General features: G+C 30.3%; 1 protein-coding gene across 1 annotated transcript in view; it reads left to right on the forward strand.

The window, feature by feature from the left end:
• LOC134697359 (NF-X1-type zinc finger protein NFXL1-like) overlaps positions 1 to 13,929 on the forward strand; it is a 37,961-nt gene that overhangs the window by 12,248 nt on the left and 11,784 nt on the right. Inside the window, exons 4-6 of the mRNA XM_063559586.1 lie at positions 288 to 394; positions 1,025 to 1,155; positions 12,938 to 13,116. Of these exons, the coding sequence (XP_063415656.1) occupies positions 288 to 394; positions 1,025 to 1,155; positions 12,938 to 13,116 (417 nt within the window). The remainder of the gene's footprint in view (positions 1 to 287; positions 395 to 1,024; positions 1,156 to 12,937; positions 13,117 to 13,929) is intronic.

The raw sequence follows: 13,929 nt of genomic DNA on the forward strand, positions 1-13,929 counted from the left end.
AAAAATTTAGTAAAAGTACTTTGAACTTTTGCATAGAAATGAGCTTTCTTTTTTCATGTTTTTATAGTATATTCATGATAGTTGTATTCTCGACTTCTAATTATGAGTAGAAGTCGATACATACGGTAATTTCTCACTACATTGAAGACCTGTTGGTGACCTTCTACTGTTGTTTTTTTCTTTGGTCGGGTTGTTGTCTCTTTGACACATTCCCCATTTCCATTCTCAATTTTATTGAAATTTAAAAGTAGATTATAATCATGATGATAAATTACTTAATTTATCAGACCATGGTGAGGATGAAGAGAAGGCCAGAGGAGATATGATGTACTCGTTTAGATCAGGGACATCTGCTTGTCTTGTGTGTATAGAAAATATCAAGAGAGAAGAAGCAGTAAGTTCAGTGATGCATGAACAGTCTATTAATAAATTGTCAGGTTTCTATATTTATTTAAAATATAGAAATGGTTTTCCCGTTTAAAGTGACATTTTGAATTCTGTAGACAGTTAAATTTATAACAACAGAAAGTTCTTTAGTAGTTAATATATATTTTAAATTTCTTTTAAATTAAGACAAACTTCTGTATATAAGCAAGGGAACAATTCTTATAAAGTTATTAATTCTAAAATGATAGTCAGTAATAGGAAAATGATATAAAAAAATGATAACATGAATAAAGAATATGGGGTATCCATCTAGAGCAAAAAATCAGAAAAACACAGAAAAAACTCAAAGAAACAGCTCTGTAATTGCAGAGTCACAGTGCAGCCTTCAATAAGGAGAAAAAACTCACTTCACTGGTCTATTTATATCTTGCATTTTCCATGTTAAAGACACTTTGTTTTTGTTCATTATAAATAAGCTCATCATAGATACCCAGGACTAAATTTTGTATATACGCCAGAAGCGTGTTTTGTCTTCAAAAGACTCATCAGTGATGCTCCAATCCCAAAAAGTTAAAAAGGTCAAATAAAGTATGAAGTATAATTATTTCATCATAATCTCTCTGTTTTTTAACTATAGATATGGAGTTGTAAAGTGTGCTATGCCATGTTTCATATACCCTGTATACAGAAATGGGTCAAAGAAGGAGTTTATCAGCAAGTGTACAAATCCGATGAGAATATTGATGCCAAATCTGTACCGTGGCACTGGTAATTAATTTTATTTAGAATCCACCACAGTACACACCCTTAAGAAAATTAACAAACTTACATTACATGTTTACCATTGAGTTACTGATTATAGGTTTTTGGACTATTCCATAAAAATGTATTTGGGGATAGGAAGGGAAGTTTAATTATTGAATGTGAGTCCTGGGTCCTTTCTCAGTATGAAACTTTCACCATTATGCAAAATTATCTAGAAAATGATTCTTGGTTGTTACTTGTAGGGATATTGAGGTAATTTAAAAAGTGTGCTGGTATGATACTGACTACTTACTAGCATAATTATCATTACTATAGAGTGTGGTGCTCATTTTCGCCAGGGACACAATTTCGCCATTTTAGGATTTTGAGGTGTAAAAACTTCAAAGGATGGCTGAAATGGAAGAAATGTACTGGTAATTTATATTTTTAAAACAAATATGATATTTTTTTATACGGAGACGAAATTACGGCTCCTACCGAAAAATGACCGAAAAACGGACAAAAATTTCGGACAATTTCCTGAATAAAAAACACGATTTCAAAGAAGTATTTCTAAGTAAATATTTGACTAAATGCCCTAATTTTGAATTCTTTACACCTTTGAAATGTCTGCTATTCATCTTTAATGCAATTGCTTTGATAAAAATTGTTAATAGCTGCGGTTATTTGGTTTTAAATAAATGTGTAAAAACGGCGAATATGTGTCCCCCATTGACAAAACATCAGAAATTTTCAAACACCCTTTAATCTAACTTTTCAGATGATTTTTTTCAAACAAACCCGTTTTCAAGCCTTAGAATATTTTGCATTTGAAGTTATCTTCATATAGAAATATCAGTATACTTCAAAAACATTTAGACCTGACCATAAACTGTAGAAAAACATGGAAAGATGTGGCGAAAATGAGCACCCCACTCTAGATGGAATGAAAAGGAAATCACAAAACTGCATCATTTTCTATGCAGTATAAAAAGACCACAATTAGTAGAAATAATCCTTTTGCAGAATACTGTGCATTCATTTATTTTTCATGCATACCAGTTTTGTGGATCAAGAAAAACTTGTGTATTCATGGATATTTCAGTTAGCTAAAATCTGCATAAAATTGAAAATTCCAATAGACATGATCTAGATGAACTCTTTTGAAACAACATGTTCAGGCCCAGTTCATTCACACCATCATGGCCGTTACCTGCTATGTCCCTTGTTACTGATAATAGTTTTCTAATATTTTGAATTAAATAAACAACTTTTTATTATTTGAGCCATAATTCTAAAGTTGATTGTCAGAGTTTGTACACTTTAACAGTATATAGACAAAAATAAATTTAAATTTGGATGCATTATTATTACTATTGCCTTTACTTCTGTAAAAGTATATGTGATATATATACTGCTAAAATAATGAGGTCCAATTTGTTAGCCTGCATTACGTAAAAGAATCTAACTTTATATATAACTTAGTATAGCCTTTATATAGTACAATGGTGTTGATTATTAATTGGACCATTTCAGGCCCCTTTGTTTTCCACATAATCAATATTGTCAATAATTAACAAGTTTCCATATCGATACCAAAAGTATCAATTTCATATGATTGTATTTTCTGTTTACTCCTATACAATACAAGTACTTAAAAATTTAGGCTTAAAATAAAAGGTAGAAACTTTAATGAGGTCAGGAAATTGATAAGTAAAATGTGGAACAGTCAATTTCAAGACCTTTTACTTTATACTTGCATCCAAATTTAAAGTAAGGAATTATTTGAATCTGGAATAATTCTGAATTGTGGGAAATTGAATAGAAATGTATGATGAAAACTAACACAACTAAATAGGGTTAATTTCACTTTCACTGATATTTCAGTATGAACTGACCTGCTGAGCCTGATCTTTCAAAATTGTTTCATAAACAAATCATTTATTTAGAAGTGTTTAATTGTTATTTTTATGGGGGAAAAGTGATTCATGCCAGGAAGAATAAAAAAAAGTTATGAAACCCTGAGGTCAAAACTATATTATTCTACTTTTTTTTGCTGTTTTTACTAGTCTGTACCACTTCGAATATTTAAAACATGATAACCTAAGTCCTAAGTTCCACTTTCCTGATTTGATTTTTTATTATCTAAAAAAAATGCAACATGTTTTTAAACCGCACTAAATGATTAAGCATAAACTATTAATCAAACAGAAAAAAATAAGTCCAGAAAAAATTTCAGAAAAAAATTCAATCTATGTTTTGACTTAAACATTGTCATATATATGCAGAGTTATTTCCCCTTATAATTTTGCCAATTTTTTTTTATTTTTCTTATAAATATCTCTATATCAAATGATTAATGGAAGTATACATTGAAATTAATTATGTTTTTAAAAGACATGGGAAAAAATTAATATAGAAGTTATCAATTTTCATGAAATTTTGCTATATTTATATCTTTTAAGGACCTATATTTCTTGAACGACAATTTTAAGTAATATTTATATAAGACTTAAAATTATACATTGTTGCAGACTCATTAGCCGTAGTGTTAGCAGGTTCCTAGTCCTGAGTTAATCAACAAATGAAGAAAACGAGAAAATGCCTCTTCTCATGTATGAATGTTCACCCATCCTTGTGTGATCAAGTTTATGACTCTATCATCAAAAATGCACTATGGTTTAATTTGTCTGTGTTTTGCAATTTTATAATGTGATTAAATATATATATATATCATGTATATAGACACTATATATATAACAGTTAATTTTTTTTCATTCAATTTCCTCAACCAAGCATACAATACTTAATTCTAAAAAAACTAAAACACTGAGGCCTAAGTACATAAAAGGAAGACACCATGTTATTATGAGATCAGCTACTGGTTGTACCTGTAGCTTAATTGATTAAATTTATAAAACAAAAAAGTATAAACAAAAAGTCTGCCAAATATGACATCTGCACTGGCTGCTGCCATTGAAATAGAAAAACAAATCGTATGCATGTATGTACATGTGGATAAGGTAATATAGGCACATGTATTAGATGGTTCCAGACCACAATCAATTTGTAGTGCATTTCTTTTAGAACATAAATGAAAATTAAAGAAATCCCATCTGCGCTTTCTCAATGAAATCTTTACAGTGTGTTGTACATTTTACTTCTTTTGGGACAAATTATATCAAAATTATAGAAAACTTCAATGGCTCTAACTCAAAATATGGACAATTTTATGTTTGGGGCGTCTTGAAATCTTGACAGCTTCCCAAGTGCTTATTTTTAACCTTTTTCAGCTGGACCAAATCACTACTTTCCTTTAAAATTCTGAACCCAACCTTTTACAGTATAATTTCACCCCTTACTTACAATTTGAGGCATAAAACATGGAGAAATAAATTTGGAAGGGGTATAAAAAATATTGACAAGTAACCCACTGTCAACACTAGGGACTAATTATTTGTGGACAACGAAAATCAAGGGACGACAATTGTGGTCTCGGACCTAATAGGATAGAAAAAGTTGACCAATCTTAATAAAACTTGGTATGACTAAAGCTTAATAAATTATAACACTGCTTTAAAAGTTTCATAACAATAAGACATATATTATAGACAGTATGTTAAATTCTATACTAAACTTTCCGTGTTAAATTTTGACGTTAAAATTTAAAAATTTCAACTATCAATATTTGGGGCTTTAAAAATTTAAATATTGCCTGAAAATATCTTTTAATTGCCTTAATATTTCAATTATCATGTACTGAATGCAATAGAGTACTCATTTGATTTGTCAGACTTAGCATAATTATTCAAATGTCAAATGTATATGAGTCTGCACCTAAAAATTTTCAATGAAGGGAGACCTTTCATGAAGATGTAATATTTTCCAGCAATTTTAAATTTGTGAAGGTTTTTGGTTATAAATAATCCTTACAAATGTATTGAATGTACTTTAAATAGAAAGAAAAGTTACAAATAACATATCATACTAGTTTAAAAGGGTCTTACTCTAATGCCAAGTAAGACTGGAAATAATTTAGGGTCAATTTAGGCCGTGCCACATATTTACATAAAAAAATGCATATTGAGGCTATAAGAAATAAAACATTGTTTCTTTTTTATCATTTCTATTCTCATGTGACATGATACAACAAATCTGAGCACAAAAAGACTCTTGCATTTAACTTTTCTTGCAGACAGTATGGTCTGATACAAAGATTTTTGCCTTTTAAGTGAAAAACTTGCATGCAATTTTAGTCTCAACAGGCCTATTTTGAAGCACTTGCTATCCTACAGAAGGAAAGAAAGATATTATGTAGAATGAAACAGGTACAAAAGACATTGTAAAGTGCTTTTTATACAAATTTAGTCAGGTCTATATAATGGACTTCAACTTTTATGTACCAAGCTCCCTACTTTTGACTTCATCCAAACAGGGCGTTAGCCATTAGAGTCATTTATACAACACATTTTGCACATATGGACCACAATTTGGTATTCAGCCTTTGGTTTCTTTTTGTATCCTTTTTTATAAGTTCTAAAATTTTAACTTTTATTTTGTGGGTTGTGTTGGTGTTAGAATAGTATGAATGGAACAATTGAGTTTTTCGAGAAAAAATTAATACATTTTGATTCACCGTTTACGTGACATGAAACCAAACAGGAAACCAATCTTTATTTTCTTTATTTTGCACAATATAATTCAAAAGGCATAAATAAACACCATTACTAGTGTTACTTGCTTCATGTTAATATTTAAAATCTATTTTCAATGTTATATTAAAGTTTTTTTTAAACCTGACAGGAAACCATAAGAAACCGAAAGCATTTTTTTAGTTTTATTTTATTGCAAAATCTGCTTAAAATAATCTGAACAGTATACTTTTTCTTAAAATCCATCTTAAATGTAACAGTATTATAAAACTCCTAAATATGTGCTTGTTTTGAAAACAATTAGTACAATTTATTCAGAATTTTCCATATTTTTTCCATTGATACAGGATACCATAATCCTTGTATCTTGATGTTTAAGCAAAAAAAATGTATTTATATTTGGTTTTGATATTCCAGTTATATACAATTTATTCCAAATCATTGGCAATGTAACATTCTTTAAATCCAGTAAGGAAAAAAACTTTCAACTTGGAATTAAAATCTTTAAAATAGGCACAATGTGATACTTGTGACCTGTACACCATCTACATGGTTTCCACATTTTAACCTACTTTAGTGGGCTAGAATCAATAAAGTACTTCCTTTCAAAGTCATGCATGGTAAAAGTTTACTTCTCCTTTGACAAGTTTATTGCATTTCTGATAAGTGTTTGCAGAACATGAATAAAAAATATTAATTAAAAACTGTGACAGGATTCCAACTTTGTACATTCTAAGTGTAACGGTATATTAACATGTATTTGTTATTAAATTATATTTATTCACCTAAAATATCCAGTAATATTTACTGCTGAAGTTAAATCAATCCAACGAGCATTGGTACAATGATAAGAGACGTAATTTCGATTGATTTTTCCAAGGACTCTTTACGTCATTATCGGGAAACGAAGTGTGTTCTTACATCTGTCAAATATGAAATCGATTTTGTCAAGTCATTGGGCATTTATTTTCACACAGGATCGTATGTAACATTATGCACATAGGAAAAATAACAGACCACCGGCGCAATCTCTTTGACAATTGTATTTTCCTCTTTTAAACAAGACGAAACAAGTCTACAGATTATGTTTGATAACATCCCGTTTGAAACAAAAACAATGTTTAGACCTAGTATTTCGTACATCCGGCCGTAATGGCGTTATCACATGTTAGTCACATGTTTCACGTATGACCGGAAAAGGTTAGAACTTAAGGACAAAAACAATTTTAATAAATAACTGGACTTCTGTTTCATGTGAAATGTAACGCATAACGACAACGTAATTTTCTTACTTAATTATTACGAAGATCAAAACAAGAATGTAAATCATCTCGGATTTACCTGTTTGAACATCTCGCGAGAGTTCATATTTGCATATTGTTTTTAAGAATTCTATTACAACAAAGCAGATTACATCATCTAAAAATTGCGTTACGAAATCGGACACAAAAATCACGCCACTGTTCTTACATCTGCTACATAAATACTTATAGTTCTTGGCATTTTCTTCTCACTATTCTTATTGGTCGATGTTCTTTGTTATTTGAAAGCAAAAGTTACGAATTTGCCGGTGACGATTATCTATAAATCAGTCAGCGTTATGCTCTTCGGAAGCAATAAGTAACGCGAGAAAGGACACAAAAATACGGTTGTAGAATCTTTGAAATTCATATATTTTAATTTTTTGTCTAGGGAAGAGTAGCATACACTTGTATGTTGATAAAAATAATGGCATCTTTAGATGTAGTTGCAACTTTTCTTACAGTAATTCACATTTTATCACTTTTCTATAGTTATAGGAAACGGAGCCCAATAGCAAATTATGGTCCATATTGTCTGAGATAACCTTCTTTTCTGTAGTTTCAGAGTTCATAAATAAGTAATAGAACTGGATAACGGCATAGAATCACAAATGTTGACGCATGAAAACCTGTCAGATAGAAAGTCAGAATGCCATTTATGCATCAACATTATAAAACCTATAAATTGCCTATTTTGACCATAAAATACAAAAATTTGTCATTTTTGCAGAAATTCTATAAAATGAAAGTTTAAATCCTTTAGTATCATGCTATTTGACAAATTGACACCATCAAATCATGTAGGGAAGTTGCCAAAGTACAGATTCTATATAGATTTTACAGATGTCACCTCTTAGGTCCGAGACCACAATTAATTTGTAGTGCATTTCTTTTAGAACATAAATGAAATTAAAAAAAATCCCATCAGTACAAAATTTTTACAGTGTGTTGTACTACTTTTGGGACAGTGTAATTTCACCCCCCCCCCCCCCCCCCCCCACCCTAACTTACAATTTTAGGCATAAAACATGGAGAAATAAATTTGGAAGGGGTATACAAAATATTGGCAAGTAACACGCTGTCAACACTAGGATCTATATTTGTGGACAACAAAAATCAAGGGACGACAATTGTGGTCGCGGACCAGATGACAGGTTTTGTTTTATTGTCCGTTAGAGCTGTATAAATCTTTCAAAGGTGAATTCTCAATGCAACATCATCCTCCAGCTTATTTCCTATTGAACATCCTAACATTACATGCATTACTACCATATACTAATTTATTGATGACAGGAAAGTGAACAGTATTTGTCTGCGATGAACTTTATGCCCCCAAAAATTGGCAAGACAGATTTCACATGCTTAAATACAACATGATCCTTTTTCTTACTACAAAAATGTAAATTGTAATATCTTTTAAATTCAAATACATTGTAATCCATTTAATGATGTTTTTCATTTTTGTCGAGCCTTCGACTTAAGTCAAAAAAGCGAGACTAAGCGATCCTACATTCCGTTGGCGTCGGCGGCGTCAACAAATATTCACTCTGTGGTTAAAGTTTTTGAAATTTTAATAACTTTCTTAAACTATACTGGATTTCTACCAAACTTGGACAGAAGCTTGTTTATGGTCATAAGATATTATCCAGAAGTAAATTTTGTAAAAATAAAATTCCATTTTTTCCGTATTTTACTATAAATGGACTTAGTTTTTTTTGCGGGGAAACAAAACAATCACTCTGTGGTTAAAGTTTTTAAAATTTTAATAACTTTCTCCAACTATCCTGGGTTTGTACCAAACTTAGACAGAAGCTTGTTTATGATCATAAGATAGTATCCAGAAGTAAATTTTGTAAAAATAAAATTCCATTTTTCCGTATTATACTATAAATGGACTTAGTTTTTTCTGCGGGGAAACAAAACATTCACTCTGTGGTTAAAGTTTTTAGAACTTTCTTAAACTATCCTGGGTTTGTACCAAAGTTGGACAGAAGCTTGTTTATGATCATAAGATAGTATCCAGAAGTAAATTTTGTAAATAAATAAATCCATTTTTTCTATATTTTACTTTTAAATGGACTTAGTTTTTCTGCGGAGAACCATTACATTCAATCTGTGGTTAAAGTTTTTAAAATTTTAATAACTTTCTTAAACTATCCTGGGTTTGTACCAAACATGGACAGAAGCTAATTTATGATCATTAGATTGTATCCAGAAGTAAAGTTTGTAAAAAAATTACTCAGTTTTTTCTGTAATTTACTTTTAAATGGACTTAGATTTTCTTACAATCATAAAATAGTAACAAGAGGAATATTTTTATTGATTTTTTTCCTCATTGTTGTTGAGCCTGCGATTTACAGCAAAAATAGGCGAGACACTGGGTTCCGCGGAACCCTTACAATTTTTTTTCACATATTTTGGATGCTTCATTAGGGACGACATCAAAAGATCAATTAAGGATAAAAAACATAATTCAAATAGTTTGGGGGTGGGGGTTGAATTGCTGCAAGATTTGGTTTTCTGACATTGATTTTTTTACATGTATCCATATGGGTCAATAAATTTTTCCCAAATTAAGTTAAGAGTGGGGTAGGGGGGTCAGTGAAAAAACTATGTGAATTAAGTTTTTTATCCTTCATTGAACTTTTGATGTTGTCCCTTAGTAAAGTTGTGAAAGCCAAGTGTTTAATTTGGATGCATTATTATCTGCTCTTGCTACTCTATAAGTATGGATTACAAATAGACTTATAATAATAAAATAATAAAAATAAAAAAAGAATACTACGTAATGGTTTAAAAATTATAAGGGTTAGTAGTTAAATTATTATTGATATTTGCTATATGCATGATATGTATGTCAGTTGAGGACCTCGATATCTTGTAGGCAATTTTAACTAACATTATATAAGACTTCTTATATGAGAATGGTGCAGACTCACTAGCCATAGTGTTACATATTAATTGAGATATTACAAAATGTTTAATTTGTTTATATAGATGTAAATTTTGTATATATCTTAACCCATCTGTCTGAGTGCTCATTAATAAGAAGAAAAGAATTGTGTTCACAATATGTCATCTACCTCAACAAATGCACTATGGTTTAAATTGTCTGTGTTTTGCAATTTTAAAATGGGATGGAATCAACACTATGATAAAAGTTTCTATCTTAGTTGTCCATTACAGCTATAGATATGAATTTTAAATAAAGTTAATTAATTAAAATTTAAGCAAGCATTTTGTTTTTTATTTCTTTTAGATTTATATGAACTATACATTACAGTTCTGGCTGATTTTTTTTCTCTCAATCAATACATTAGTTGCCAATTAAGTCTCTATACTAGATATTAATTTACAAATCATATTAAATCAATAAAGTGGATTGATTGATTGATTAGTGGTGTTTTAAAGCCACTTTTAAGCTCCACTTTTGGGCTAATTTAATGTAGTCATTTTTTATCAGTAGAGGAAGCATGTTTGACTAGAGAAAACCACTGACCTTAATACAGTGGAGAACTATTGAACATCTTTTAACTATCAAAGCAGCAATGGGTTATTCCATATAAATTTCTAAATGGGGAGGATAGTTACCTTATCAAAAACCTCCTTGAGAAAATTTTCAGGCAAATTTCAATCCCTCAGATGCTTACCTGTAGCTAAAAAAAAACTTAGATGACAAATTGTGTCATCAACCCCTGATATTTACATATTTGAACAAAAAAATAACCCACAGAAACCAAAAAATTGGTACCTCTATGATATAGGAAGAGGCAATCCATTCCAACTAACTAGAAAACATGTCTTTTGGTACCCATCAGACAAAAACATCCCCACCTTTTTTCAGATATATAATGGAATGATCAAATTAAGTCATGGTCACTAACAGTGACAATTTCTTTCAAATACAATAATAAACACCTAATTTAGATGAAAAAAAACATGAGACAATCTTGCAGAATTGTGAATAACACTTAATACACCCCATTACATGTTATATGTTTTGTTTGCAGTAGTACATTTTAAATATTCATGATATTTGATGAGATGGACAACCTTAAAAATATTGAATTTTTGGATAAAGAATTATAAGTGATTGTGGGAGCTTTTGTATATACTATATATCACAAAAAAACTTCTGTTAACTATGTAGATAAACTTGTATGTATTGCTCTGAAATTATCAAACTGAATTTGATCATTTATGTTGCATTTTACCAGAACAGACTATGATATGCACCTCCCCCTCCAAAACTCTTACTTATTTCTGTATAAATTATACATTATGGTTTTTTAGGTGATTTTTTTTATGCCCCACCTACGACATTATGTTTTCTGGTCTGTGGCTCTGTTCGTCCGTCCATTCAACTGTGTGTCCGTTCAGGTCAAAGTTTGTGGTCAAGGTAGTTTTTGATGAAGCTGAAGTCCAATCAATTTGAAACTTAGTACACTTGTTGCTTATGATATGATCCATCTAATTTTAAAGCCAAATGAGAAGTTTGACCCAAATTTCACGGTCTACTGAATATAGAAAATGAAAGTGGGAGTTTCAGGTTAAAGTTTTTTGTCAAGGTAGTTTTTGATGAAGCTGATGTCCAATCAACTTAAAACTTAGTCCACTTGTTGCTTATGATATGATCTTTTTAATTTAAAAGCTAAATTAGACTTTTGACCCCAATTTCATGGTCCGCTAAACATAGAAAATGAAAGTGGGAGTTTCAGGTTAAAGATTTTGGTCAGGGTAGTTTTTGATGAAATTGGCCCTTCCCTAGATTTTCCATAAAAACATGATGGAATTTTGTGATGGAACAAATACCATCAAATTCCATCATGTTGATGGAGTATTGGAACAGCTTTCCATCAACTTTCCATCAAGTACCATCAAATTTCCATCAAGTACCATCAAATTTCCATCAATTGTCCATCAAGTGTTGATGGAAAATGAATAAATTGATGGAAGATCTAGGGAAGGGGAAGTCCAATCAACTTGAAACTTAGTACATTTGTTCCCTATTGTATAATCTTTCAAATTTTAATGCCAAATTAGATTATTACCCAATTTCACGGTCCATGGAACATGGAAAAGGATAGTGCAAGTGGGGCATCTGTGAACTTTGGACACATTCTTGTTTCTTAAAACATTGGTTGCCAAATCAGTGTCTACGTACACTGTTGAGAACTATTGAACAACTATCTAACAATCAAAGTAACAATTTACTGGTCTGATTGACTGACAGTGACAATTTCTTTGAAAAACAAATTCAATGATAAACACCTTATTCAAATGAAAAAATATTTAAAATATCTTGCAAAGAATTATGAACAACAGTATCAATGTATTCACACCATTACCTCTTATATGTTGTGTTTATTAAATATCTGGGGCATTAATATGGAGTTGGTGGTCAGAGCTTTTGTATACTATATTAATATAACCAAAAACACTTTTGTAAACTATGTCGAAAACCTTGCATATATTGCTCCAAAATTATCAACTTCATTTTTGTTGTATATGCACCTCCTCCTTCCTAACTCCTACTTTAGAAACTACCATATGGTGGCTTATTTTTGCAGATTTAAAATTTCGCGATAAGCCTTGAATAAGGAATATGAAATATATTAGCGGTTATTATTTTCGGTGGTTTCAAAATTTTCATCAATACTTTCATTGACCTTTGCATGTATACTTTTAAATTGGTGGACATTTATAATTATGTTCTCATCCCAAATATGCATTTAATTTGTCATTGCTTGGAACTCATTGTGTTAGCGGGAATTGTTCTTTCAATGATAAAGAGAGCATTTAATTAAAAAACAAAATTACCATAAATTTTAATTTATATTGTTTTATTTTCAGTCCAAAGTGCAGGACAGAGTTCTCACAGATCGAGTGCCCAACCAGATACACATGTTTCTGTGAGAAGGTTATAGAACCAAAGTTTGACCCATGGTTAGTTCCACATTCTTGTGGCCAGACTTGTGGCAAAAAGTTAAAACCAGAGTGTGGACACACATGCTTACTCCTTTGCCATCCAGGTAAAGATTTTTTTTCAAAGATGATAAAAGTATTTAGAGATTAATAAAAGATTTATAGATTATGAACATATGCTCTACTTGTCTCTCCTTCGCTTATATCACTACTTTGCTCATCTCTAAATAAAATACCACATCTTTGTGATATCAAAAATATGTAAGCTAATAAGGCACAATATTTTTAACCAAGTCTCATGTTCTTTTTTATAATGTTTTCGCAAATGTTACTGATATTTAATTTTTTTTGTTTGTTAAATAAAGGGAAGAAGATACAAAATGGACAACAAAAAACCACATGTCAATGAAAAAAAAATAGCACCATAACCAAAACAAACAATTCAATAATAAAAAATACCATAATTAAAAATAAAAAAAAAGGAAAAATGAACAGAAAAAAGTATCAGAAAACTAAATTTTGTGAATGAAATTAATAAAAGTTATTTTCATTTTGTGAGCAACATGAATCAAACTGAAAAATCAAGGATGAACTCATGAGCTCTGGAATGGTTAGCATTTTCTGCTTCTTCTTATACACGCCAAGTTCATGAAGTTACTTACTTTTAAAAATGTTGATATGTCAATAATATCCATTTGTAAACTTGATTAAGCATCACATCGGGGGATAATGTCTCTGGTATAACCAAAAGAGATCACTGTTGATAAACCATGTGTGCAAGAGATTCTCTTATCCTAGAAATTGACCAAATCTGAAAGTTTGAAAGGAAAGAAGTTTTTGAGGCTTGACAAGACTGTTTCTTATACATGTTATAGAGAAAACAAAACAACAAAATATAAAAAAAATGTTCTAAATACTAC

The sequence above is a fragment of the Mytilus trossulus genome, chromosome 14, assembly GCF_036588685.1.
Source record: "Mytilus trossulus isolate FHL-02 chromosome 14, PNRI_Mtr1.1.1.hap1, whole genome shotgun sequence".
Taxonomy (NCBI): domain Eukaryota; kingdom Metazoa; phylum Mollusca; class Bivalvia; order Mytilida; family Mytilidae; genus Mytilus; species Mytilus trossulus.